The 25,270-nt window shown below is 47.7% G+C and overlaps 1 protein-coding gene across 1 annotated transcript in view; it reads left to right on the top strand.

Annotated features, from left to right (window-relative positions):
* The window catches only part of LOC121275733 (nuclear receptor-binding protein 2-like), a 153,335-nt gene that overhangs the window by 118,766 nt on the left and 9,299 nt on the right, over positions 1-25,270 (top strand). The window contains exons 7-9 of the mRNA XM_041183322.1: positions 1,657-1,792; positions 2,281-2,334; positions 9,671-9,734. Of these exons, the coding sequence (XP_041039256.1) occupies positions 1,657-1,792; positions 2,281-2,334; positions 9,671-9,734 (254 nt within the window). The remainder of the gene's footprint in view (positions 1-1,656; positions 1,793-2,280; positions 2,335-9,670; positions 9,735-25,270) is intronic.

Genomic DNA, 25,270 nt, shown 5'->3' with positions numbered 1-25,270 from the left:
AGCTAGGTCCCACTGAGGTGTGTGTCTCTGCGCTGGTGGAGGGTGTGAGTGAGGCTGTGATGGGTCTTCAGAGAGGGGGCCTCCAGATTCCTCTTCAGAGGTTCCCTCAGGACTTGATTGGAGGCCCTGGGTCATGGTCTCTGTCAGCTGTTTCCCAGATGTGCCTGTGAAAGCAAGGGGAGATAATTAGGGCATGGCAGTGGCCTGTGAAAGAGGACACATCACTCACAGCCTGGATGTCTGATGGATGTTGCACTGCTGGACCCTCACTTGGTAGAGCAGCGCCGACCTCACGGTCAGCACAGGACCGGTCCCTGTCATCGCCGGCCAGCTGGATGGATCTGTCTTCAAAGTCCGTGAGGACCTGGATTTCAGGCACTCCTCCACCGGTCTGCAACCTCTTTCTGTTGTTGTGTGTCAGCTTGTCCTGCATGGATAGCGATGGAGAGAGTGTAAGCAGGACTCCTGCTGGGGCAGATGGTAAGTATACCTGGCCTGTGTGGGTGGTGAGTGATCCCATGGACAGGATGAGGACAATGATGATGAGTGTGAGAGAGTGAATGGTGATGTCCCTCGCACTGGCAGTGAGTGAGGGGCCTGTGGGTGTGTGATGGGTTTGTGAGTGTCTGAGTTGGGAGTGGTGAGAAGAGTGACTAACCCTGGCGGAACAGAAGAGATCATTCATCCTCTTTTGGCACTAGCTGGCTGCCCTCTTTCACAGGGCATTGGTGCTGACCACTGCCATCACCTCCCAGGCTGGATTGGTGACCTCGCTTGCTGGTCTCCGCCCAGAGGGGGATAAAGGACTTTGTGACGGGGCCTCCACTGCACCCAGTAGGTGTCTGAGGGAGGCGTTGTTAGATTTGGGGGCAGTATGTTTCCTCCCTTTGACAGCCATGGCTTTGCAGCAGCTTCTGATCCCTTGAAGAGAGTTGGCCCTGTGCAGGGCTGCCCTTTAAATATGGCACCCGGTTTACAGAAGGCCTGAGATGATGGTGGGGCAGGGAATGAGCAGACAGCGTGCCAGTGACCCGGTGTGTTTCCTGGTAATCCATGATTAATGAGGTAGGATTGGGGGGATACAGTATAAAAACCCCCCATTGTGGCCAGCAGATTAAACATCCTTTTCCCTGTCCACTACTGCACTAAGTGCAAATCCTCACTGTCTGAAAGGCTGGTGGAGGCAGAAATCCTCATAATATTGAAAAGTACTTAGATATGCACTTCAAGTGCGTAACCTACTAGGGCAAGAGCAGGAAAGCGGGACACATGCAAACACGGAGTAGGAATAGGCCACTCGGCCCTTTGAGCATGCTCCTGTCCAGCCTTTCCTCATAAGATAAGCTGCCCATTCCTGGTATTAGTCTGGTAAACCTTCCCTGAACTGCTTAGAACACATTTAGCCTTGAGCTTTAAGCTGGATGTCTCCTTGTTGGTCAGCCCAATATGATGGGCCGAATAGCCTCCCTCTGCGCTGTGATATTTTATGATTTGATATGATTCTCTCTGCTCTCACACACTTTTTAACTGACTCTCAGGCCCTTTTCTCTCAGGCTCTCTCTCTCCCCCTCCCTCCCTCTTAATTAGTAAACTGACTTGGAGCACTCTCTCTCTCTCTCTCTCTCTCTCTCTGTTTCTCTCTCTGATCTCTTTCAGGAATGGAATCCATCCTTTAATGAACTTTTCCTCCCATCGCCCGCATCATCTGTTCTGGGCTCCGCACCATCCCCCTGAAACTGCAGAGTCTGTGAAATCTCCTGTTCCAGAAGCCCACGAGCAGGAGACCAGGAAGGTAAGGTCAGGCGCTAGCATGTTCACTGTCTGCAGCGCAGTTCAATGAGGGAGGCAGTCCAGGGACAGTGTGTGGGGCACAGAACACAACTTTGTAGGCAAACGTTGATGCCCGGTTGTATAACAGCTTGTACCCTGATCCTGTGGAACTGGGGCCCGGGGAGATTTCAACCCACATCAGTCTGAAGCTGCAGGTATCACAAGCACAGATACCACCCTCTCCCCCTTCCTGGTCCCTCCTCCCCCCCACCCTGTCTGTAGTTCCTTTCTGATTCTGTGAAGAGGAACTCAGCTCATTGATCCTCCCCATCAGGTGTGAGCTGGTGGAATGAATGGGGTGGGAGGGAGAGTGGTGGAGGGTGATAAGTGAGTGAGTGAGTGGGATAGTGAGTGCAGGGGAGGGAGGGTGGTTGAGGCAAAAGGGCAAGTAGGATTGTGTTGAATATTATGGGGTGAAGTGCTGAAATCTTTGCCATGCTCTCCCAACAGGTCATTCAGATGCAGTGCCAACTGGAGTTACATGAAGACAACATGAGATGGCATGTAAGTGAGTGTGTGTGTCAAAGAGAGAGACATACTCAGAGAGAGAAAACACCAGCCAGTAAAAGAGAGAGAGGGAGAGAATATTAGAATCATAGAATGTTTGTGGCACAGAAAGAGGCCACTCTGCCCATCATGTCTTCACTGGCCATGAAACGAGCCGCTCAGTCTAATCCCACTTCCCAGCACTCGGTCCGTGGCCCTGCAGGTTACAGCACTCGAGGTGCATATCCAGACACCTTTTAAATGAGTTCAGGGTTTCAGCCTCTATTCCCCTTTCAGGCAGCAAGTTCCAGACCCCCACAACCCTCTGGGTGAAGAAACTTTTCCTCATCTCCCCTCTAATCTTTCTACCAATCACTTTAACTCTAGGATAAAAGCAAAATACTGCGGATGCTGGAAATCTGAAACAAAAACAAAAAATGTTCGAAAAACTCAGCAGGTCTGACAGCATCTGTAGAGAGGAAGACAGAGTTAATGTTTCGAGTCCGTGAAGAAGAGTCTTACAGACTCGGAACGTTAACTCTGTCTTTCTCTCCACAGATGCTGTCAGACCTGCTCAGTTTTTCCAGCATTTTCTGTTTTTGTTTCACTTTAAATCTATGATCCCCTAGTCACTGACCTCTCTGCTAAAGTAAACAGGCCCTTCCCATCCACTCTATCCAGGGCCCTCACAATTTTGTGCATCTCAGTCAAATCTCCCCTCAGCCTCCTTTGTTCCAAGGAGAACAGCCCCAGCCTCTCCAATCTTTTCCCATAGTTGCAATTTTCCAGCTCTGGCCACATCCCTGTAAACCTCGTCTGTTTCCTCTCGATTGGAATTGCAGCCTCCCTGTAATGAGGTGAGCAGAACTGCTCACAGTACTTCAGCTGTGGTCTAACTAATTTTTTATACAGCATAACCTCCGTGTTCTTATGCCGGTGCTGTGCTGGGACCAGTGACCTGGTGAATCAAATAACTAGGGCTGTCGAGAGGGCTTTAAACTAAATAGAGAGGCTTACAAAGCAAAAGGATATGGCAGCCTTGCAGGGCAGCTATAGGCAATGATACCCAGAGTGTGACAGGATGGGGCAGAGTGTACAAACAACAAAACAGCAGCAAATAGGGTCAAAGGGGAAAAAAATGGAACAAAGGCAAAATTAATGGCTCTTTACTTAAATGCACGTAGCATTTGAACAAAATAAATGAATTAACGGCACAAATTGAGATTAATGAGCATGATCTTATAGCCATTATAGAGACATGGTTAGAGGGAGATCAAAGCTGGAAACTAAATATTCAAGGGTATGTGACTTTTCGAAAGGACAGACAGGAAGGAAAGGGTGGTGGGGTAGCTTTGTTAGTACAGGATGGAATAAGTATGATAGCAAGAAATGATCTTGGATCAGAAGATGTAGAATCCATTTGGGTGGAGGTAAGAAATAACAAGGGGAAGACGACACTGGTGGGAGTCATCTATAGGTCTCCTAACAGTAGCTTTACTATAGGACAGAGAATAAATCAGGAGATAATGAGACCATGTAAAAAAGGCAGTACATTAATCACGGATGACTTTAATCTACATGTAGATTGGGAAAATCAAATTGGCAGTGGTAGCCATGAGGAAGAATTCATAGAGTGTATTCGGGACAGTTTCTTAGAACAATATTTTATGGATCCATCCAGGGATCAGGCTATTTTTGGATCTGGTAATGTGTAATGAGGTAAGTTTAATAAATAATCAGAGTAAAAGATCCCCTCGGAAACAGTGACCATAGTAGAGTAGAACTTAACGTTCAGTTTGAGGATGAGAAACTTGGGTCGGGAACAACTGTGCTAAACCTAAATAAGGGTCATTACAAAGGAATGAGGGCAGAGTTGGCTGGAGTGGACTGGGAAAGGAGGTTAACAGAAAAGACAGTTGATGAACAATGGCAGACGTTTAAGAAAATAGTTCATTACTCACAACAAAGATATATTCCAGTGAGGAAGAAGGATTCAAGGAAGGAGATAAACCAACCATGGTTAACCAAGGAAGTTAAGGACAATATCAAAGTGAAAGAAAAGACATACAATGTGACAAAGATTAGTGGTAATCCAGAGGATTGGGAAAGTTTAAAAAACCCACAAAAGACGACCGAAAGATAATAAAGAGGGAGAAAATAAACTTTGATGGTAAACTAGCAAGTAATATAAAAATGGACAGTAAGAGCTTCTTTAAATATATAAAAAGGAAGGGAGAGGCCAAAGTGAACATAGGCCTCTTAGAGAATGAGGCTTCATGAAGGGGAAATCATGCCTGACAAATTTATTAGAATTCTTTGAGTAGGTAACAAGTAGGATAGATAAAGGAGAACCAGTAGATGTGATATATTTGGATTTCCAAAAGGCATTCGATAAGGTACCACACATAAGGCTACTTTATAAGATAAGAGCTCATAGTGTTGGAGGTAATATATTAGCATGGATAGAGCATTGGCTAACTAATAGAAAACAGAGAGTTGGGAAAAGGGGGGTATTTTCAGGATGGCAACCTTTAACTAGTGGAGTGCCACAGGGATCAGTGCTGGGGTACGATTATATTAACAACTTGGATGAGGGAAGTGAATGTACTATCGCCAAGTTTGCAGGTGACACAAAAATAGGTGGGAAGGGAAGTGGTGAGGCTGACACAAGGAGTCTACAGAGGGATATAGACAGGTTAAGTGAGTGGGCAAAAACTTGGCAGATGGAATATAATGTGGGAAAATGTGAGGTTTTGCACTTTGGCAGGAAGAATAGAGGAGCTGAATATTATTTAAATGGAGAAAGACTGCAGAAAGCTGCAGCACAGAGGGATTTGGGAGTCCTCGTGTATGAATCACAAAAAGCTAACATACAAGTTCAACAGGTAATAGGGAAGGCAAATGGAATGTTGGCCTTTATTTCAAAGGGAATGGAGTATAAAAATCAGGAAGTCTTGCTAAAACTATACAAGGCACTAGTTAGACCACACCTAGAATACTGTGAACAGTTTTGGCCCCTTATCTAAGGAAAGATATGCTGGCATTGGAGGCAGTCCAGAGAAGGTTCATTAGGTTGATGCCGGATATGGAGGGATTTCTTTATGAGGAGAGGTTGAGTAGGTTGGGCCTGTACTCATTGGAGTTTAGAAGAATGAGAGGCGACCTTATTGAAACATATAAGATTTTTAGGGGCTTGACAGGGTAAATGCTGAGAGGTTGTTTCCCCTTGTGGGAGAGTCTAGGACCAGAGGGCATCATCTCAGAGTAAGGGGGTCAACAATTTAAAACAGAGATGAGGAGGAATTTCTTCTCTCAGAGGGCAGTGAATTGTGGAATTCTTTACCGCAGAGGGCTGTAGAGGCTGGGTCGTTCAGTATATTCAAGGCTGAGATAGACAGATTTTTAATCAGTAAGGGAATCAAGGGTTATGGGGAAAAGGCAGGAAAGCGGAGTTGAGGATTATCAGATCAGCTATGATCTCACTGAATGGCAGAGAAGATTCGATGGGCCGAATGGCCTACTTCTGCTCCTATGTTTTCTGTCTTATGGTCTTATATTTTACGCCTTGGCTAATAAAGGAAAGGATTCCATATGCCTTCTTAACCCCCTTATTGACTTGTGCTGCTACCTTCAGGGATCTGTGGACATTCACTCCTCATCAATATCCTCTCAGTTCTTGTGTGTTCCTTTGCATTATTTTCCCTCCCCAAATACATCACCTCACACTTCTCTGGGTTGAATTCCATTTGCCACTTTTAACAGTGAAACATAGAAACTAGGAGCAGGAGTAGGCCATTCAGCCCTTCGAGCCTGCTCCGCCATTCATTATGATCATGGCTGATCATCCAACTCAATAGCTTGCTCCCACTTTCTCCCCATATCCTTTGACCCTTTTCACCCCAAGAGCTTTATCTAACTTCTTGAAAACATACAATGTTTTGGCCTCAACTACTTTCTGCGGTAACGAATTCCACAGGCTCACCACTCTCTGGGTGAAGAAATTTCTCCTCATCTCGGTCCTAAATGATCTACCCCATATCCATATCCCCTGGTTCTGGACTCCCCCAGCATCGGGAACATCCTTCCTGCATCTACCCTGTCTAGTCCTGTTAGAATTTTATAGGTTTCTATGAGATCCCCCCTCATTCTTCTGAACTCCAGCGAATATAATCCTAATCGACTCAATCTCTCTGCCCACCTGACCAGTCCATTGATATCTTCCTGCAGTCTACAGCAATCCACCTCACTATCAACCACATCGCCAATTTTTGTCATCTGCAAATCTTTTGATCATTCTCCCTACATCTACATCCAAATCATTAATATACATCACAAAAAGCAGGGGACCTGGTACTGAGCCCTGTGGAACCCCACTGGAAACAGTTTTCCACTCACAAAAACACCCATCAAAATTACCCTTTGTTTCCTGCCACTGAGCCAATTTTGTATCCAGTTTGTTACATTCCCCTGGATCCCATGGGCTTTTTTTTAACCAGTCGGACATATGATAGAACACTTGATTGCCTTATCAAAAGCCTTGTTAAAACCCATGTAGACCACATCAACTACACTACCCTCATCAATCCTCCTTGTTACCTCCTCAAAAAATTCAATCAGATTAGTCAGACATGGCCTCCCCTTAACCAATCCACACTGACTGTCCCTGATCAATCTGTGTCTCTCCAAGTGACGGTTCATTCTGTCCCTCAGAATTGATTCCAATAACTTGTCCACTACTGAGGCCAGACTGACTGGCCTGTAATTATTCGGTCTATCCCTCACTCCCCTTTTAAACAAAGGTACAACGTTAGCAGACCTCCAATCCTCTGGCACCTCACCCGTATCCAGTGAGGATTGGAAAACGATGGTCAGACTCTCCTCAATTTCCTCCCTGGCTTCTTTGAACAGCCTGGGGTACATTTCATCCGGTCCTGGTGTTTATCCACTTTCAAGGATGTTAATCCCCTTCATACTTCCTCTCTCCCTGTGTTTATTACATCCAATACTTCACACTCCTCCTCCTTAACTACAGTGTCTGCATTGTCCCCTCTTTTGTGAAGACAGACACGAAGTATTCACTAAGAACCACACCCACATCCTCCACCTCCACACACAGGTTCCCTTTTGGTCTTTTCTGGGCGTTACTCACTCCTTAGTTATCCTCTTACTCTTAATGTTTTGATAACACATTTTCTAGAGTGTGTTCAGGAGAATTTTCTACAGCAGTATGTTTCCAGTCCAATGAGAAAGGAGACACCGAAAGACATGGTTCTTGAAAATGAGGTGGGTCAAATAGATCAAGTGTCAGTAAGAGAACATTTAGGGACAAGTGGCAAGTAACATTCTTGCCACACAGGTGCCAGGCAATGACCATCTCCAACAAAAAAGAATCTAACCATCACTCCTTGACGTTCAATGGCATCACCATCACTGAATCCCCCACTATCGACATCCTTGGGGTTACCATTGACCAGAAACTGAACTGGACTAGCCATATAAATACTGTGGCTACAAGAACAGGTCATCTACAAGGCACAAGTCAGGAGTGTGATGGATTACTCCCCACTTGCCTGGGTGAGTACAGCTCCCATAACACTCAAGAAGCTTGACACCATCCAGGACAAGGCAGCCTGCTTGATTGGCACCACATCCACAAATATTCACTCCCTCCACCACTGATGCACAGTAGCAGTAGCGTGTACCATCTACAAGATGCACTGCTGGAATTCACCAAGGCTCCTTAGACAGCACCTTCCAAACCCACAACCACCACCATCTTGAAGGACAAGGGCAGCAGATAGATGGGAACACCACCACCTGGAAGTTCCCCTCCAAGTCACTCACCATCCTGATTTGGAAATATATCACCATTCCTTCACTGTCACTGGGTCAAAATCCTGGAACTCCCTCCCTAACAGCACTGTGGGTGTACCTACACCACATGGACTGCAGAGATTCAAGAAGGCAGCTCACCACCACCTTCTCAAGGGCAACTAGGGATGGGCAATAAATGCTGGTCCAGCCAGCGAAGCCCACATCCCATGAATGAATAAAAAAGAATCATTGCATCATAAAGTTTAGCTTTGCTATAGAAATGGACAAAAAGCAATCCAGAGCAAGTGGAAAGCGAACTTCAATGGGCCAAGAATGGATGTTCCCCAGAGAAATTGGAAACAAAGATTAGCAAACAAAACTGTAAATAAACAAGGGCTCCCTTTAAAGAGAAGATAATTCAGATAGAGTCAGGATATATTCCCCCAAAAGGAAAAAGCAGGACAAACAAATGCAGAGCTCCCTGGATTATGAAAGACAGAGAGTAAGAAGAAGCTGAAAAATTACGAATTACAAGCAGGAGGAGGCCATTTGGCCCTTCAAGCCTGCTCCACCATTCATTATTATCACGCCTGATCTGTTTGTGTTTTGAATTCCACATTCCCATCTGCCCCCGATAACCTTTGATTCCCTTGCCTAACAAGAATCTATCTACGTCTGCCTTAAAAATATTCAATGACCCGCCTCCACCACCTTCTGAGGCAGAGAGTTCCAAAGTGTCTCAACCCTCTGAGAGAAAAAAATTCTTCTCATCTCTGTCCTAAGAGGGTGACCCCTAATGTTAAACAGTGCCCCCTAGTTCATGTTTCATAATTCATTGTTCATGGCTGATCTGATGGTAACCTCAACTCCACATTCCCATCTACCCCCTTGCTTAGCAAGAATCTATCTAACTCTGCCTTGACGACAGATGTCAGGTGTAATACAATTAAGAACCAGGCTGAATATAGAAAATTCAGAGCCTAATTTAAAAAGGAAATAAGAGAGGCAAAGAGGGAGTATGAGAAGAAACTGGCAGCTAACATGAAAGGGGATCCAAAAGTCCTCTACAGGCTTATAAATAGTAAAAGTGTGGAAAAAGGAGGAGTGGGGCCAATTAAGGAACAAAAAAGGGATTTACACATGGAGTTAAGAGGGTGTGGCTGAGGTATTAAACAAGTAAGGACAGAAATACATAAGAAAGAGGAGCAGGAGAAGACCATTTGGCCCATCGAGCCTGCCCCACCGTTCAATACCAACATGGCTGATCTTGGGCTTCAACTCCACTTTCCCACATGTTCCCCATATCCCTTAATTCCCTGAGAGACCAAAAATCTGTCTGTCCCAGCCTTAAATATATTCAACAATGGAGCATCCTCAACCCTCTGGGGTAGAAAATTCCAAAGATTCATAACCCTTTGAGTGAAGTAATTTCTCCTCCTCTCAGTCTGAAGTGATTTATACTTTGTATCTGTAGCCATTGAATGATTCTATAGCAATGCCCCCTCCATGGTACTGATCTCTCCGTGACTTCTTCCTACAGCTTACTCTCTTCTTGAAGTTGGATGATCGGTTGCACAGACATCTGACCTGTGACCTTCTGCCAAGTAAGTACCCCGTCCTGTGTATAATTTGGGGCTTCACCTGACCTCTGCCATACCCTCACCCCCACCCCCAGCCCACAATCTCTTGTTGCATCAGTGTTATTCGATGAGCTGACACTCTCTCTCTCTCCCTCTCTGGCAGCTGATGATTCCCAAGATTTGGCCCAGGAACTGGTGTGGTTTGGATTCATCAGCCAGGTAATAGCAGTACTCCAACCCTCATCTACCCACTCCCACCATTGGTCACCTGAATGTCCAGCCTCACACTGCCCTGCCCCACACTCCCACCATTGGTCACCTGAATGTCCAGCCTCACACTGTCTCGCTCCCCACACTCCCACCATTGGTCACCTGAATGTCCAGCCTCACACTGCCCTGCCCCACACTCCCACCATTGGTCACCTGAATGTCCAGCCTCACACTGCCCTGCCCCACACTCCCACCATTGGTCACCTGAATGTCCAGCCTCACACTGTCTCGCTCCCCACACTCCCACCATTGGTCACCTGAATGTCCAGCCTCACACTGTCTCGCTCCCCACACTCCCATTGGAAATTCTCCCACCCACTTGCCCGTCCCACCTTGTCACTGTACTGCATCTCCTGTTTGGTATGAAGTTACCCCAGCAAGGTGCCAATCACTGAAAGGTGCCATCACAGCCCCATTAGGGCCCTGTTCACCTCACACGATCACTGACTTTTCAAGCTAACTTCAGATCAAGGACCTAGGCTCCATTTGGAGTTTTGCCATTTAAAATACATACCCTGTTTTTATTGACATGTATTCTCTTCACATCTCTCTCTCTCTCTCTATCTCTCTTTTTCTCTCTACAGGATGACTGTCAGAAGTTGGCCAACTTGCTGGAAGAAACTTTCAAAAAGCGCAAAGGGAAAGGAATTGTGGCTGCCTCAGTGCCGGTGATGAAACGTCATTAGCAGGGGAGAATTGGAGACCCACACACACTGTTCCACTCCACCCTCGCCCTCACCATTACAGCGAGGAATTCTGGAGCAGCAGCTGTTCCCAAACCTCATCTATATATCAGCTTCAACAAAATACAGCCCCCTCCGCATAGCCAGTGCCCCAAGTTTTCAGCCAGCATCACAATTCATTATTTCATTCCTAACCTAAAATCTGGCAAATACTCCCAGGACAGGTACAGCACGGGGTTAGATTCAGAGTAAAGCTCCCTCTACACTGTCCCCATCAGATAGTCCCAGGACAGGTACAGCACAGGGTTAGATACAGAGTAAAGCTCCCTCTACACTGTCCCCATCAAACACTCCCAGGACAGGTACAGCACGGGGTTAGATACAGAGTAAGGCTCCCTCTACACTGTCCCCATCAAACACTCCCAGGACAGGTACAGCAAACTTGACAAGTTGCTATAGTGCATCTTGTAGATGGTACACACTGCTGCGTGGAGGGAGTAAATGTTTGTGGATGTGGTGCTTTGTCCCGGGTGGTGTCAAGCTTCTTGAGTGTTGTGGGAGCTGCACTCATCCAGGCAAGTGGGAACTATTCCATCACACTCCTGACTTATGCCTTGTAGATGGTGGACAGGCTTTGGTGAGTTGGGAAGTGAGTTACTCATTGCACAATTCCTAGTCTCTGACTTGCTCTTGTAGTCACAGTATTTATATGGCTGGTCCAGTTCAGTTTCTGGTCAATGGTAAACCCCAGGGTGTTGAATGAGTGGTGGGTGGGCTGAACTCAGTGGATATTGAACTCACCCACCTCCCCCACCCAGAGTACATTCTATGTATTTGCCACCTTTCAGTGCCTCTTCCATGTAGTGTTCAACAGGGACTGGTACTGATTCAACAGCTGAGAGTCATTGATGTTGCCAAGTGAGGTGACACTGGTTAATAAAGCACATGACATCCTGTACTTTATGAAAAGGGCAGGAGAGTACAAAGGCAAGGAAGTTATGTTGAATCTCGATAAGGCTCAAACTGGAGTATTGTGTCCAGTTCTGGGCACCACACTTTAGGATGTGAAGGCATTGGAGAGAGAGCAACAAAGGTTCACTTCCAGGGATGAGGAACTTCAATTATGAAGATAGATTGGAGAAGTTGGGAGTGTTTTCCTTGGAGACGAGAAGGTTGAGAGGAGATTTGATAAAGGTGTTGAGAATCATGTGCGCTCTGGACATAGGGAGAAACTGTCCCCATTGGTGAAAGGTTTAGGTGAATTTCATCCTTAATCTCGATTCAACAAAGCAACAAGTTACTGGCAAGGAATTTCCAAAAAGTTTATTAAAAACAAATTATACTTAACAACCTTCAAGTAATGACTTTACAGCAGTATCGGCAATGCTTTCTGATTGAGGTTTGGATGTAATTGAAATGCAAGCATAACAGCAAAGCCACAGACTTGCAGGCAAAGTTTAAAATGAAATTAAAACTCAATTTCCCCTTTTCTTAACACATCAATACAGAAACACAAATTAAACTTAAACTTAAAGCTAAAGTTCATTAAATATAACTTAATTAAACTATCTGTAGCTCTTAACATAATTGATGATACCTAGGCAGTCAGTGAGCAGAGTCATCTTCATGCTGTACAAGACCCTAGTTACGTTGCTGATAGGGTTTTGGACAAAACTATTCATTCTCACTGATAGTCGGCTGTATCGATGTCTTTCAATGTGGATTTCCGGGAGTTATTGGAGTTTACGATGCCTTTGTCTCAGAGACAACCATGTGCTTTAATTGAAATACGTTATAAACTGAATGTGTTAAATGTCTGTATTATTAAAACTGATGAATCAAAACTGTAACTTAATTCATGAATAACTCAGTCTTGCTTTTAGGGTTAATTGCAATTAATTGTTTTCTCTTAATAAAATGATACAAGGAGATGAAATAAACCTGCCTAATTCGACACGGTGTTAGTATCACATGATGAATATAAGTCTAAACACCAAAATTGCCTGCAAAGGATCGGGAGTCAGAGGTCACACGTTTAAGGTGATTGGCAAAAGAAGCAACGGCGACATGAGGAAAAGCTTTTTCATTCAGGGAGTGGTTAGGATCTGGAATGCACTGTCCATGAGTGTGGGGGAGACAGGGTCAATCGAGTGGTTAGGATCTGGTATACACTGTCTGCGTGTGTGGTGGATACAGGATCAATCGAGTGGTTAGGATCTGGAATGCACTGTCTGAAAAATTAGGGGAGACAGGGTCAATCGATTGGTTAGGATCTGGAATGCATTGTCTGAAAGTGTGGGGGAGACAGGATCAATCGCGTGGTTAGGATCTGGCATGAACGGTCTGAGAGTAAGGGGGAGACAGGGTCAATCGAGTGGTTAGGATCTGGAATGCACTGTCTGAGAATGTGGTGGAGACAGGGTCAGTCGAGTGGTTAGGATCTGGAATGCACTGTCTGAGAATGTGGTGGAGACAGGGTCAGTCGAGTGGTTAGGATCTGGAATGCACTGTCTGAGAGTGTGGGGGAGACAGGGTCAATCGAGTGGTTAGGATCTGGAATGCACTGTCTGAGAGTGTGGGGGAGACAGGGTCAATCGAGTGGTTAGGATCTGGAATGCACTGTCTGAGAGTGTGGTGGAGACAGGGTCAATCGAGTGGTTAGGATCTGGAATGCGCTGTCTGAGAGTGTGGGGAAGACAAGGTCAATCGAGTGGTTAGGATCTGGAATGCACTGTCTGAGAGTGTGGTGGAGACAGGGTCAATCGAGTGGTTAGGATCTGGAATGCGCTGTCTGAGAGTGTGGGGAAGACAAGGTCAATCGAGTGGTTAGGATCTGGAATGCACTGTCTGAGAGTGTGGGGGAGACAGGGTCAATCGAGTGGTTAGGATCTGGAATGCACTGTCTGAGAGTGTGGGGGAGACAGGGTCAATCGAGTGGTTAGGATCAGGAATGCACTGTCTGAGAGTGTGGGGGAGACAGGGTCAATCGCGTGGTTAGGATCTGGAATGCACTGTCTGAAAGTGTGGTGCAGACAGGGTCAATCAAGTGGTTAGGCTCTGGAATGCACTGTCTGAGAGTATGGGGGAGACAGGGTCAATCGAGTGGTTAGGATCTGGAATGCACTGTCTGAAAGTGTGGTGCAGACAGGGTCAATCAAGTGGTTAGGCTCTGGAATGCACTGTCTGAGAGTATGGGGGAGACAGGGTCAATCGAGTGGTTAGGATCTGGAATGCACTGTCTGAAAGTGTGGTGCAGACAGGGTCAATCAAGTGGTTAGGCTCTGGAATGCACTGTCTGAGAGTATGGGGGAGACAGGGTCAATCGAGTGGTTAGGATCTGGAATGCACTGTCTGAGAATGTGGTGGAGACAGGGTCAATCGAGTGGTTAGGATCTAGAATGCACTGTCTGAGAGTGTGGGGGAGACAGGGTCAATCGAGTAGTTAGGATCTGGAATGCACTTTCTGAGAGTGTGGGGGAGACAGGGTCAATCGAGTGGTTAGGATCTGGAATGCACTGTCTGAGAGTGTGGGGGAGACAGGGCCAATCGAGTGGTTAGGATCTGGAATGCAGTGTCTGATACTGTAATGGAGACAGGGTCAATCGAGTGGTTAGGATCTGGAATGCACTGTCTGAGAGTGTGGGGGAGACAGGGTCAATCGAGTGGTTAGGATCTGGAATGCACTTTCTGAGAGTGTGGGGGAGACAGGGTCAATTGAGTGGTTAGGATCTAGAATGCAGTGTCTGAGAGTGTAATGGAGACAGGGTCAATCGAGTGGTTAGGATCTGGAATGCGCTGTCTGAGAGTGTGGGGGAGACAGGGTCAATCGAGTGGTTAGGATCTGGAATGCGCTGTCTGAGAGTGTGGTGGAGACAGGCTCAATCGAGTGGTTAGGATCTGGAATGCGCTGTCTGAGAGTGTGGTGGAGACAGGCTCAATCGAGTGGTTAGGATCTGGAATGCGCTGTCTGAGAGTGTGGTGGAGACAGGCTCAATCGAGTGGTTAGGATCTGGAATGCGCTGTCTGAGAGTGTGGTGGAGACAGGCTCAATCGAGTGGTTAGGATCTGGAATGCGCTGTCTGAGAGTGTGGTGGAGACAGGTTCAGCTGAGGCATTCAAAATGGAATTAGATCATTATCTGATAAGAAACAATGGGCAGGGCTGGAGAAAATTGGAGGGTATAGGACGAGGTAAATTGCTCCTTCAGAGAGCCAGTAAAGGCATGATGGGCTGAATGGCCTCCTTCTGTGCTTTAATGTTTCCACCATTCAAGGATCAGAACGAATGGGTAGAATGGCACTGAATTTGGTGAGACACGGATGAGGTGATGGCTGGTTCCAATCTCTTGAACTTCATTCTCATGTCAGGCTCCATGTGCACCTGGTTCCTCTGCGGTTTCAGCTCCACTGGGATTGAAAATTCGTTCTCACAGTTATATTTTGCAACAGAAACAGAAATCGTTCTGAGAAGCTGTACTGGCGCCCACACTGTTAATAACTCACACCACGCGCAATGAAACTGCTCTGGGATTTTTTCTTCATTCACAGGATGTGGGCTTCGCTGCCTGGGTCAGCATTTATTGCCCATCCCTAGTTGCCCTTGAGAAGGTGGTGGTGAGCTGCCTTCTTGAACCGCTGCAGTCCATGTAGTGTAGGTACACCCACAGTGCTGTTAGGGAGGGAGTTCCAGGATTTTGACCCAGCGACAGTGAAGGAATGGCGATATATTTCCAAGTCAGGATGGTGAGTGACTTGGAGGGGAACTTCCAGGTGGTGGTGTTCCCATCTATCTGCTGCCCTTGTCCTTCTAGATGGTAGTGGTCATGGGTTTGGAAGGTGCTGTCGAAGGAGCCTTGGTGAATTCCTGCAGTGTATCTTGTAGATGGTACACACTGCTGCTACTGTGCATCAGTGGTGGAGGGAGTGAATGTTTGTGGATGTGGTGCCAATCAAGCGGGGCTGCTTTGTCCTGGATGGAGTCCAGCTTCTTGAGTGTTGTGGGAGCTGCACTCATCCAGAGAAGTGGAGAATATTCCATCACACTCATGACTTGTGCCTTGTAGATGGTGGACAGGCTTTGGGGAGTCAGGAAGTGAGTTACTCATTGCAGGATTCCCAGCTTCTGACCTGCTCTTGTAGCCATAGTATTTATATGGCTTTTCCAGTTCAGTTTCTGGTCAATGGTAACCCCCAGGATGTTGATAGTGGGGGATTCAGTGATGGTAATGCCATTGAACATCAAGGGGCGATGGTTGGATTCTCTCTTGTTGGAGATGGTCATTACCTGTCTCTTGTGTGACATGAATGTTACTTGCTACTTGTCAGCCTAAGCCTTGCTGCATTTGGACATGGACTGCTTCAGTATCTGAGGAGTCGCGAATGGTGCTGAACATTGTGCAATCATCAGCGAACATCCCCACTTCTGACCTTATGATGGAAGGAAGGTCATTGATGAAGCAGCTGAAGATGGTTGGGCCGAGGACACTACCCTGAGGAACTCCTGCAGTGATGTCCTGGAGCTGAGATGACTGACCTCCAACATCCACAACCACCTTCCTTTGTGATAGGTATGACTCCAACCAGTGGAGAGTTTTCCCCCTGATTCCCATTGACTCCAGTTTTGCTAGGGCTCCTTGAAGCTACACTTGGTCAAATGTGGCCCTGATGTCAAGGACAGTCACTCTCACCTCACCTCGGGAGTTCAGCTCTTGTGTCCATGTTTGAATGAAGGCTGTAATGAGGTCAGGAGCTGAGTGGCCCTGGAGGAACTCAAACTGAGCATCAGTGAGCAGGTTATTGCTAAGCAAGTGCCGCTTGATGGCGGTGCTTACTTGGGAGTATTTGATGTGCAACAAAGAGGGAGCTTTACTCTGTATCTAACCCTGTGCTGTACCTGCCCTGGGAACGTTTGATGGGGACAGTGTAGAGGGAACTTTACTCTGTATCTAACCCTGTGCTGTACCTGTCCTGGGAGTGTTTGATGGGGACACTGTAGAGGGAGATTTACTCTGTATCTAACACCGTGTTGTTGGGAGTGTCACATGGAGTTAGGGGTAATATATTAGCTTGGATAGAGGATTGGCTAACCAACAGAAAGCAGAGAGTCAGGATAAATGGGTCTTTTTCTGGATGGCAAGCTGTAACTAGTGGGGTGCCACAGGGTTCGGTGCTTGGGCCCCAACTATTTACAATCTATATTAATGACTTGGATTCAGGGATAGAAGGCACTATAGCTAAATTTGCAGATGACACCAAAATAGGTGGGAAAGTAAGTTGAAATGAAGAAATAAGAAATTTACAAATGGATATGGACAGGTTAGGTGAATGGGCCAAAATTTGGCAGATGGAGTTTAACGTGGATAAGTGTGAGGTTATCCATTTTGGTCGGAAGAATAAAAAGGCGACTTATTATTTAAGTGGAGAGAAACTTCAGAATGCTTCAGTGCAGAGGGATCTGGGTGTCCTTGTGCATGAATCGCTGAAAGCTAGTCTGCAGGTACAGCAGGTAATAAGGAAGGCAAATGGAATTTTGGCATTTATTGCTAAAGGAATAGAGTATAAAAATAGGGAGGTGTTGTTGCAACTGTACAAGTCATTGGTGAGACCGCACCTGGAGTACCGTGCACAGTTTTGGTCCCCTTACTTGAGGAAGGATGTAGTTGCATTGGAGGCAGTTCAGAGGAGGTTCACTAGATTGATTCCAGAGATGCAGGGCTTGTCTTATGAGGAGAGATTGAGCAGTTTTGTCCCGAGGGGTCAACCCTACATCCTGTGTGGTCACTGGAAGATTTCAAGGGCCTGAGACCTGCTGAGCATGTAGGAATCATGGACACTTCTGGGGTATCTTGTCCAGGGAGAGTTAAGAGCCACGTGGGTGAATCCGGAAATCTCTGCGAATCCCAGCGTTCTTGCTTCCTGGCTTGTCTGATCTCTGGTTGAAGTTGACGAAGTTGTGTGCCTTGGAAAAAAGGGTGTCTGTGACCTCCTGGTAGGTCACTTGTGGATGGAGGCTTGCGAGATCCTGCAAAAGTCCCCTGTGGGGCCTTGGAAGGAGCCACCGCTGTAGAAACTGAGCACAATGGTAACTTGAACTGCTGCTGGCACTGGATGCCCTCCGAGTCCCTGTGGTGCCAAATCCTGCAGAAGGTGGCATAAGTGTGTGATCAGTTCCCTTGACATGCGCAGGCATTGGCAACACTAGTTCTCACTCATCTGCAGGTAGCACATGTACTGTCTATAGACCCTGGGTTGAGCGATGCACCTACGATGGCTGTTTGGGGTTCATTTCCTGCATTCAGAGGAGGTCGTGCTGCCCCTTGGTCTTCAGGGTCCTGCTCCCCCCTTTGGTGAGCCAGGAGCCTCTGTCACATTCTTCTCCTGCTTGTCTCCTGCCTATAAACAATGAAGCAGACAGTGAGACCACCAGGTTCCATGTTCCTGTTGGTCTCCTCACTGCAATATCAAAGATAGAGACGCGAGGGTCAGCAATTATCTCCTAAGGATCACACTCGGTCAAGTCATTGCCTGTGGCTGGCTTTCAAGGCCCCTTAATGCCTGTCGGAGAATGCAGGCCACCACATGGATGCCCAGTGTTTATTGTGCATGATGTTTCACCATGCCCACATCCAGTGCCACCCACACCACATGACCGAGTGGCAACAGCTTCAGCCGCTCGACTTCAACTCGAGGCACAGGCATCTTCCTAACCTACACTCCAGGGCTTTGTGGTTTTCTTGGACTGTGAGGATGACCTTTCAATGTCAACTTAAACATAATGCAAGGGGCTAGTAGCACACCCCTCTGTCAGTATGCGATGGGCACCTTTCCCAACAGGACCCTCAGTCGTGCACTGTTTCTGCAGCAGCATGGCACTCATTTGAGTTTGAAGTGTGCACGCGAGGGGTTAACAGCAGAAGAGTAATCATTGGGCACTGTCAGGAATTGGTGCTGCTTGAAGTGGGCACAATTGCTTTTCGAGACTGACTCCAAGCCTGAGTTCAAGCTAACCGCTCTCAGCTGTGGAAGAGGGCTCATCTTTGACATGTTTTACCATTAGCCTGGCCGTTTTCATCCCCTCCAACCCCAGCTCCGCATGTGTTTATCCTCAAGATTCAGTTGATGCTGCCCCCTCCATCGACACTGTTGCCCTTGCCCTGATGTTGCCTTCCCCTCCTTCCCCCTTTACACTGCTGCCCTTGCCCCGGCACCACAAGCCAACCACGTAGAAACCACTGCGGAGACTTGCCTGTACCTCCCACCCCCAGCCCCGAATCCGCGGAGCCACTGGAATCATCACGAGTGCTGCACAAAACTCACCTCCAAGCTCCCCTCAAAGTTCAGATTGACAGGTTCACACCTTTTAGAGGCAGTGATAAATCCCTCTGCCCTGAAAGCACACCGACGTGGGATTTAAATTTGATGTGGGGCTTTGATTCCAGCAAGTGGACACAATAATTAGATGCAAATTTATTTCAATTAAGTTCCGGCCATTGACAGGGGCAGGGGAAGGACGATCGCGTCCTGGGTTTACATCGTCCAGAAACACAACAAGGGGCTTCTCACGAGATTCTCCGACATACCCACCAGAAACGGGGGCAGAAAATGCCAGCCAATCTCCAAGTGGGAGGATGGTTAAACCTTGAAACAAGAGGATTCAGTTATACTACTCACAGCGTCTTCAGCTGACCCAGCCATTCCCAGCCATTCCCAGCCATTCCCAGCCATTCCCAGCCATTCCCAGGAACCTCAAGTGTATTTACAAAGTGCAATATGTGATATCACACCCATGACCCAAAAGTGATTTCAAAATTTCTTAATTTTCCTAACTCTACCACTCTGCCTGGGAGCAGCCCTGACATCCACAGGGTGGAGGCAGCCTGCTGACTGCATCCTGATGTCTGTGATGACCTTGGCGGACGTCCGCTGGTGCTCCGAGGCCTGGTGGGCCCTGGCCTGATAAGGGTCTCGAGCTCCGGGGCAGATGCGCCCTCCTTGCCCTGAGCAGCTGGAGTGGGTGGGGTAACAGGTAGAGGGGATTCTGAGCGTCCTGAGTGGAGGCCCTTGGGTATTTGGCTAATACTCATCCTCCCTGTAGGTGACCAAGGGCCCCACCTTGACCCCATGAGGAGAAGGGGCACCTGAAGGGAGCTCAAGTGCCTCGTATCGAGAGATTGTTTAGGTCGCGCTTATTTTCCTTGGAACAAAGAAGGCTGAGAGGTGACTTGATTGAGGTGTACAAAATTATGAGGGGAATAGATAGAGTGGACAGGATCAAATTGTTTCCCTTGGCGGAGAATTCTAGAACCAGGGGACATAGATTCAAGATAAGTGACAGAAGGTGTTCGGGGGACATGAGGAAGAACTTTTTTACGCAGAGGGTAGTGGGTGTCTGGAATTCGCTGCCCAAGTTGGTGGTAGAGGCAGAAACTCTAAACTCTTTTAAAAAGTACCTGGATCTGCACCTTAAGTGCTGTAAGCTGCAGGGCTATGGGCCGGGTGCAGGAAGATGGGATTAGAAAGGGCGCCTGGGTGTCCTCGGGCTGGCATGGACAAGATGGGCCGAATAGCCTCCTTCTGTGCTGTAACTTTTCTATGGTTCTATGGTTTCTATGGTATCTCCCTTGCCCAGATGGTGATGGTTCCCACCAGGGTGTGTCGCCATGGAGTCCAGGGCCAAATGCAAATCCAGCAAGAGCTGCTGGACCAAGGTCTCCACGGTGGTCGCTAACCTTCTCATGGTGACCCCGAGGTGCTGGCATGTTGGGGAAACGACATCAGACAGAATGCGGACGGACTCCTCCATCCTTCACTCTAGTCTGCTGAGTGACTGCTGAATCTCTGCCTGATGTTCACCGCCTGTCGTTGGCAGCTACTCACAGAGGCTCATCATCTGACTTGGACTGAGTGAGTGGCTGGTCTCCGAGTGCTGTAGACGTTCCCTGTCCCTGTCTCTGACTGCTGCAAGGACGTGTCAGTGAGGTACTCCCCAGTAAGTAAGCCCGAGCCTAGTCTAGAGCTGTGCCCCATCGAGGTGGGTGTCTCTGAGCTGGTGGAGGGTGCAGGTGAGCACAGTGACCATTCTAGCTCAGCTTCCTCTTCGGATGTGGTCTGGGGTCTGGGATTTACGCTGTCCAGCCCTTTGAGCCTCAATCTGTTGGTGGCTATAAGATAGAGAATAGAGTTTCAGTTGATGAGCCTGAGGATTGTAAGACAGCATGTCACTCTCTGTGATTGCCAGGATGTGATGAACTGATAGAGGAGTGATCCACACTGGGTTGCTGAGACAGTCTGATCTCCCCTTCCCCACAGGAGCGATCCTTGTCCTCTCCAGCGATCTCAACAACATTCTCCTCGAATCCCGTGAGGGTGATCACGTCAGCCGTCCCTCCCTGAGTCAGCAATCTTTCCTGCCTGTTGTGGGTAGGCTCGCCCTGGATCAAGACAGAGGAAAGGAATGTGCTGAGAAGGGATGGAGCTGAGGTTGGGAAAGGTGCCTGACACCCTGTGCGTGGACAGCTGTCCCCAGCTGGTGTGTGGATGTGGTGTGAACAGCTGAATGAGATGGTGGTGATGTGGAAGTACCCATGAGACAATCAGTGGTGATATGTGTCCCCCACTAATGGTTGTGTGAGATCCCTGAATAGAGTAGACCTTTGAGTGCAGATGCCATGGCGAGAGTTTGATATTGGAGGGAGCTGAAGGATGACTTACCCTGGCAGAGGGACGAGATCATTCAGCCTCTTCCTGTACAGGGTGGACTTTCAGGTGCAGTGGTCAATCACACTGAAACCCTTTGCAATGGCCTCCCATTGGGGCTAGTGTGCTTTCTGGAGCCATCCCTAGGATAAAGCACTTCTTATGTGCACACAATCCTCTTATCGAGTCCTGGAGGGTGTTCTGGTTGAAGCGGGTGTGGCCTCCTCTCCGGACTGGCAGGCGCCGGTCTGAGTGGAGTGAGGTGTACATGCTCAGGTGGGGTTTAAATATGGCACCTGGACCTTCAACCCCGTCAGATTGTTAAAAAATTCATTCACAGGATGTGGGCTTCGCTGGCTGGGCCAGCATTTATTGCCCATCCCTAATTGCCCTTGAGAAGCTGGTGGTGAGCTGCCTTCTTGAATTGCCGCAGTCCATGTGGTGCTGTGAGAAACAGAGTGAGCGTATGAAAGAGTGAGTGAGTGAGACGGTGAGAAAATGAGAATGAGATTGAGAGAGAGAGAGAGGGAGAGTGAGTGATATAGTGAGACAGTGAGATGAGAGAGTGACAGTAAGTGAATGTTTGAATGTGCCTCTGACTGGTCGGGAATGGTTAACGTGCATTGGAGGATACTGTTTACGTTCGCCGGAAGATTAATTGGTGCGGAAAGTTCTGGAATGCTATTTGAATACTGACTCCAGTTTGTTCAATAACCACATCCTATTGAACTCCAACATCTCTGAATTAACCCCATGACTGTTAAAGGCACAGTCCCATCATATTGTGGGATGGGACATCGTGAGCTAAAGCATTGGATCATAACAACATTGAAAATTAAAAACAATATAGCAAGAGAGAGAGAGACAGCAAGGTGGGTGGCAAAGTAATCCAGAGATCCAGGGTAATGCTCTGGTGACCTGGGTCTGAATCCCACTATGGCAGATGGTGGCATTTAAATTCAATGATTTTTTAAAAAATTTGTTCACAGGATGTGGTCATCACTGGCAATGCCAGTATTTATTGCCCATCCATAATTGCACCTATGCTCAGAGGGCAATTAAGAGTCAACCACATCACTGTGGGTTGGGAGTCACATGTAGGCCAAGGAGGGTAAGGACAGCAGATTCCCCCAATTATTCACAACATACGTTAATGATTTAGGTGAGAGAACTAAATGTAATATCTCCAAATTTGCAGATGACACAAAGCTGGGTGGGAGGGTGAGCTGTGAGGAGGATGCAGAGATGCTTCAGTGTGATTTGGACAAGCTGAGTGGGTGGGCAAATGCAGAATAATGTGGATAAATGTGAGGTTATCCACTTTGGTAACAAAAACAGGAAGGCAGATTCTTATCTGAATGGCTATAAATTGAGAGAGGGGAATGTGCAACGAGACCTGGGTGTCCTTGTACACCAGTCGCTGAAGGTAAGCATGCAGGTGCAGCAGGCGGTAAAGAAGGCAAATGGTATGTTGACCTTCATAGCCAGAGGATTCGAGTACAGGAACAGGGATGTCATGCTGCAATTGTACAGGGCCTTGGTGAGACCACACCTGGAATATTGTGTGCAGTTTTGATCTCCTTATCTGAGGAAGGATGTTCTTGCTATAGAGGGAGTGCAGCGAAGGTTTACCCGACTGATTCCTGGGATGGCGGGATTGACATATGAGGAGAGATTGAGTCGGTTAGGATTATATTCACTGGAGTTCAGAAGAATGAGGGGGGATCTCATAGAGACCTATAAAATTCTAACACAACTGAACAGGGTAGATGCAGGAAGGATGTTCCCGATGGTGGGGGAGCCCAGAACCAGGGGTCACAGTCTGAGGATATGGGGTAGACCATTTAGGACTGAGATGAGGAGAAATTTCTTCACCCAGAGAATGGTGAACCTGTGGAATTCGTTACCACAGAAAGTAGTTGAGGTCAAAACATTGTATGTTTTCAAGAAGGAGTTAGATATAGCTCAAACAGAATTACCTGGAAAAACTCAGTAGGTCTGGCAGCATCGGCGGAGAAGAAAAGAGTTGACGTTTCGAGTCCTCATGACCCTTCGACAGAACTTGAGTTCAAGTCCAGGAAAGAGCTGAAATATAAGCTGGTTTAAGGTGTGTGTGTGGGGGGCGGAGAGATAGAGAGACAGAGAGGTGGAGGGGGGCGGGGTGTGGTTGTAGGGACAAACAAGCAGTGATAGAAGCAGATCATCAAAAGATGTCAACGACAATAGTACAATAGAACACATAGGTGTTAAAGTTAAAGTTGGTGATATTATCTAAACGAATGTGCTAATTAAGAATGGATGGTAGGGCACTCAAGGTATAGCTCTAGTGGGGTTTTTTTTATAATGGAAATAGGTGGGAAAAGGAAAATCTTTATAATTTATTGGAAAAAAAAAGGAAGGGGGAAACAGAAAGGGGGTGGGGATGGGGGAGGGAGCTCACGACCTAAAGTTGTTGAATTCAATATTCAGTCCGGAAGGCTGTAAAGTCCCTAGTCGGAAGATGAGGTGTTGTTCCTCCAGTTTGCGTTGGGCTTCACTGGAACAATGCAGCAAGCCAAGGACAGACATGTGGGCAAGAGAGCAGGGTGGAGTGTTGAAATGGCAAGCGACAGGGAGGTTTGGGTCATTCTTGCGGACAGACCGCAGGTGTTCTGCAAAGCGGTCGCCCAGTTTATGTTTGGTCTCTCCAATGTAGAGGAGACCACATTGGGAGCAACGAATGCAGTAGACTAAGTTGGGGGAAATGCAAGTGAAATGCTGCTTCACTTGAAAGGAGTGTTTGGGCCCTTAGACGGTGAGGAGGGAGGAAGTGAAGGGGCAGGTATTGCATCTTTTGCGTGGGCATGGGGTTGTGCCATAGGAGGGGGTTGAGGAGTAGGGGGTGATGGAGGAGTGGACCAGGGTGTCCCGGAGGGAGCGATCCCTACGGAATGCCGATAAGGGGAGTGAAGGGAAGATGTGTTTGGTGGTGGCATCATGCTGGAGTTGGCGGAAATGGCGGAGGATGATCCTTTGAATGCGGAGGCTGGTGGGGTGATAAGTGAGGACAAGGGGGACCCTATCATGTTTCTGGGAGGGAGGAGAAGGCGTGAGGGCGGATGCGCAGGAGATGGGCCGGACACGGTTGAGGGCCCTGTCAACGACCGTGGGTGGAAAACCTCGGTTAAGGAAGAAGGAGGACATGTCAGAGGAACTGTTTTTGAATGTAGCATCATCGGAACAGATGCGACGGAGGCGAAGGAACTGAGAGAATGGAATGGAGTCCTTACAGGAAGCGGGGTGTGAGGAGCTGTAGTCGAGATAGCTGTGGGAGTCGGTGGGTTTGTAATGGATATTGGTGGACAGTCTATCACCAGAGATTGAGACAGAGAGGTCAAGGAAGGGAAGGGAAGTGTCAGAGATGGACCACGTGAAAATGATGGAGGGGTGGAGATTGGAAGCAAAATTAATAAATTTTTCCAAGTCCTGACGAGAGCATGAAGCGGCACCGAAGTAATCATCGATGTACCGGAGAAAGAGTTGTGGAAGGGGGCCGGAGTAGGACTGCAACAAGGAATGTTCCACATACCCCATAAAGAGACAGGCATAGCTGGGGCCCATGCAGGTACCCATAGCCACACCTTTTATTTGGAGGAAGTGAGAGGAGTTGAAGGAGAAATTGTTCAGCGTGAGAACAAGTTCAGCCAGACGGAGGAGAGTAGTGGTGGATGGGGATTGTTCAGGCCTCTGTTCGAGGAAGAAGCTAAGGGCCCTCAGACCATCCTGGTGGGGGATGGAGGTGTAGAGGGATTGGACGTCCATGGTGAAGAGGAAGTGGTAGGGGCCAGGGAACTGGAAATTGTTGATGTGACGTAAGGTGTCAGAGGAATCACGGATGTAGGTGGGAAGGGACTGGACAAGGGGAGAGAGAAGG

Source organism: Carcharodon carcharias, chromosome 3 (assembly GCF_017639515.1).
Source record: "Carcharodon carcharias isolate sCarCar2 chromosome 3, sCarCar2.pri, whole genome shotgun sequence".
NCBI classification, from domain to species: Eukaryota; Metazoa; Chordata; class Chondrichthyes; order Lamniformes; family Lamnidae; genus Carcharodon; species Carcharodon carcharias.
This window is presented reverse-complemented; position numbering and strand designations above follow the sequence as displayed.